General features: G+C 54.0%; 1 protein-coding gene across 1 annotated transcript in view; it reads right to left on the bottom strand.

Annotated features, from left to right (window-relative positions):
* The window catches only part of EMH_0026250 (uncharacterized protein), a gene marked incomplete at both ends in the record, with an annotated part of 3,611 nt that overhangs the window by 1,792 nt on the left and 1,228 nt on the right, over nucleotides 1-591 (bottom strand). The window contains 2 exons of the mRNA XM_013502591.1: nucleotides 84-200; nucleotides 392-496. Coding sequence (XP_013358045.1) covers nucleotides 84-200; nucleotides 392-496 — 222 coding nt within the window. The remainder of the gene's footprint in view (nucleotides 1-83; nucleotides 201-391; nucleotides 497-591) is intronic.

Below are 591 nucleotides of genomic sequence, written 5' to 3'. Positions count from 1 at the left end.
GCAACAGCAGCAGCAACAGCAGCAGCAGCAGCAACAGCAGCAGCAGCAGCAACAGCAGCAGCAGCAGCAGAGCTAGCACATACTGCTGCTGCAGTGAGAACGACCCGTCCCCCCATGAATACCCAGGAGGCCTCGGCGCCGCTGAGCTCTCCTCTTCTCTTTTTTACGCCCGCAAGAAATGTAGACAGAGACGTGGTGCTCTGAACAACAAACCCTAAACCCTAAACCCTAAACCCTAAACCCTAAACCCTAAACCCTGTGCGTATGGTTTCGCGGATGCAGGGGATTGAGAGGAGACAAGGACTCGCCTAAACCCTACACCCTAAACCCTAAACCCTAGACCCTAGACCCTAAACCCTAAACCCTAAACCCTAAACCCTAAACCCTAAACCCTGATTCTGACCCGCGCCGCGAGGGCCTCGTCACAGCCTGTCTCGCCTTTGCCTTCCACCATCGAAGAGGTGTCCGTCCCTGGGGAGTCGCTGCCCGTCAGCGTCTGCACACCCAAACCCTAAACCCTAAACCCCAAACCCTAAACCCTAAACCCTAAACCCTAAACCCTAAATATTTGAGTACAAACCCTGAAATCTA

This window comes from Eimeria mitis, genomic scaffold (assembly GCF_000499745.2).
Source record: "Eimeria mitis Houghton genomic scaffold, Emh_scaff966, whole genome shotgun sequence".
In the NCBI taxonomy this organism is placed as follows: domain Eukaryota; phylum Apicomplexa; class Conoidasida; order Eucoccidiorida; family Eimeriidae; genus Eimeria; species Eimeria mitis.
The sequence above is the reverse complement of the archived record's forward strand: the minus strand, read 5'-3'. Positions and strand labels throughout refer to the sequence as shown.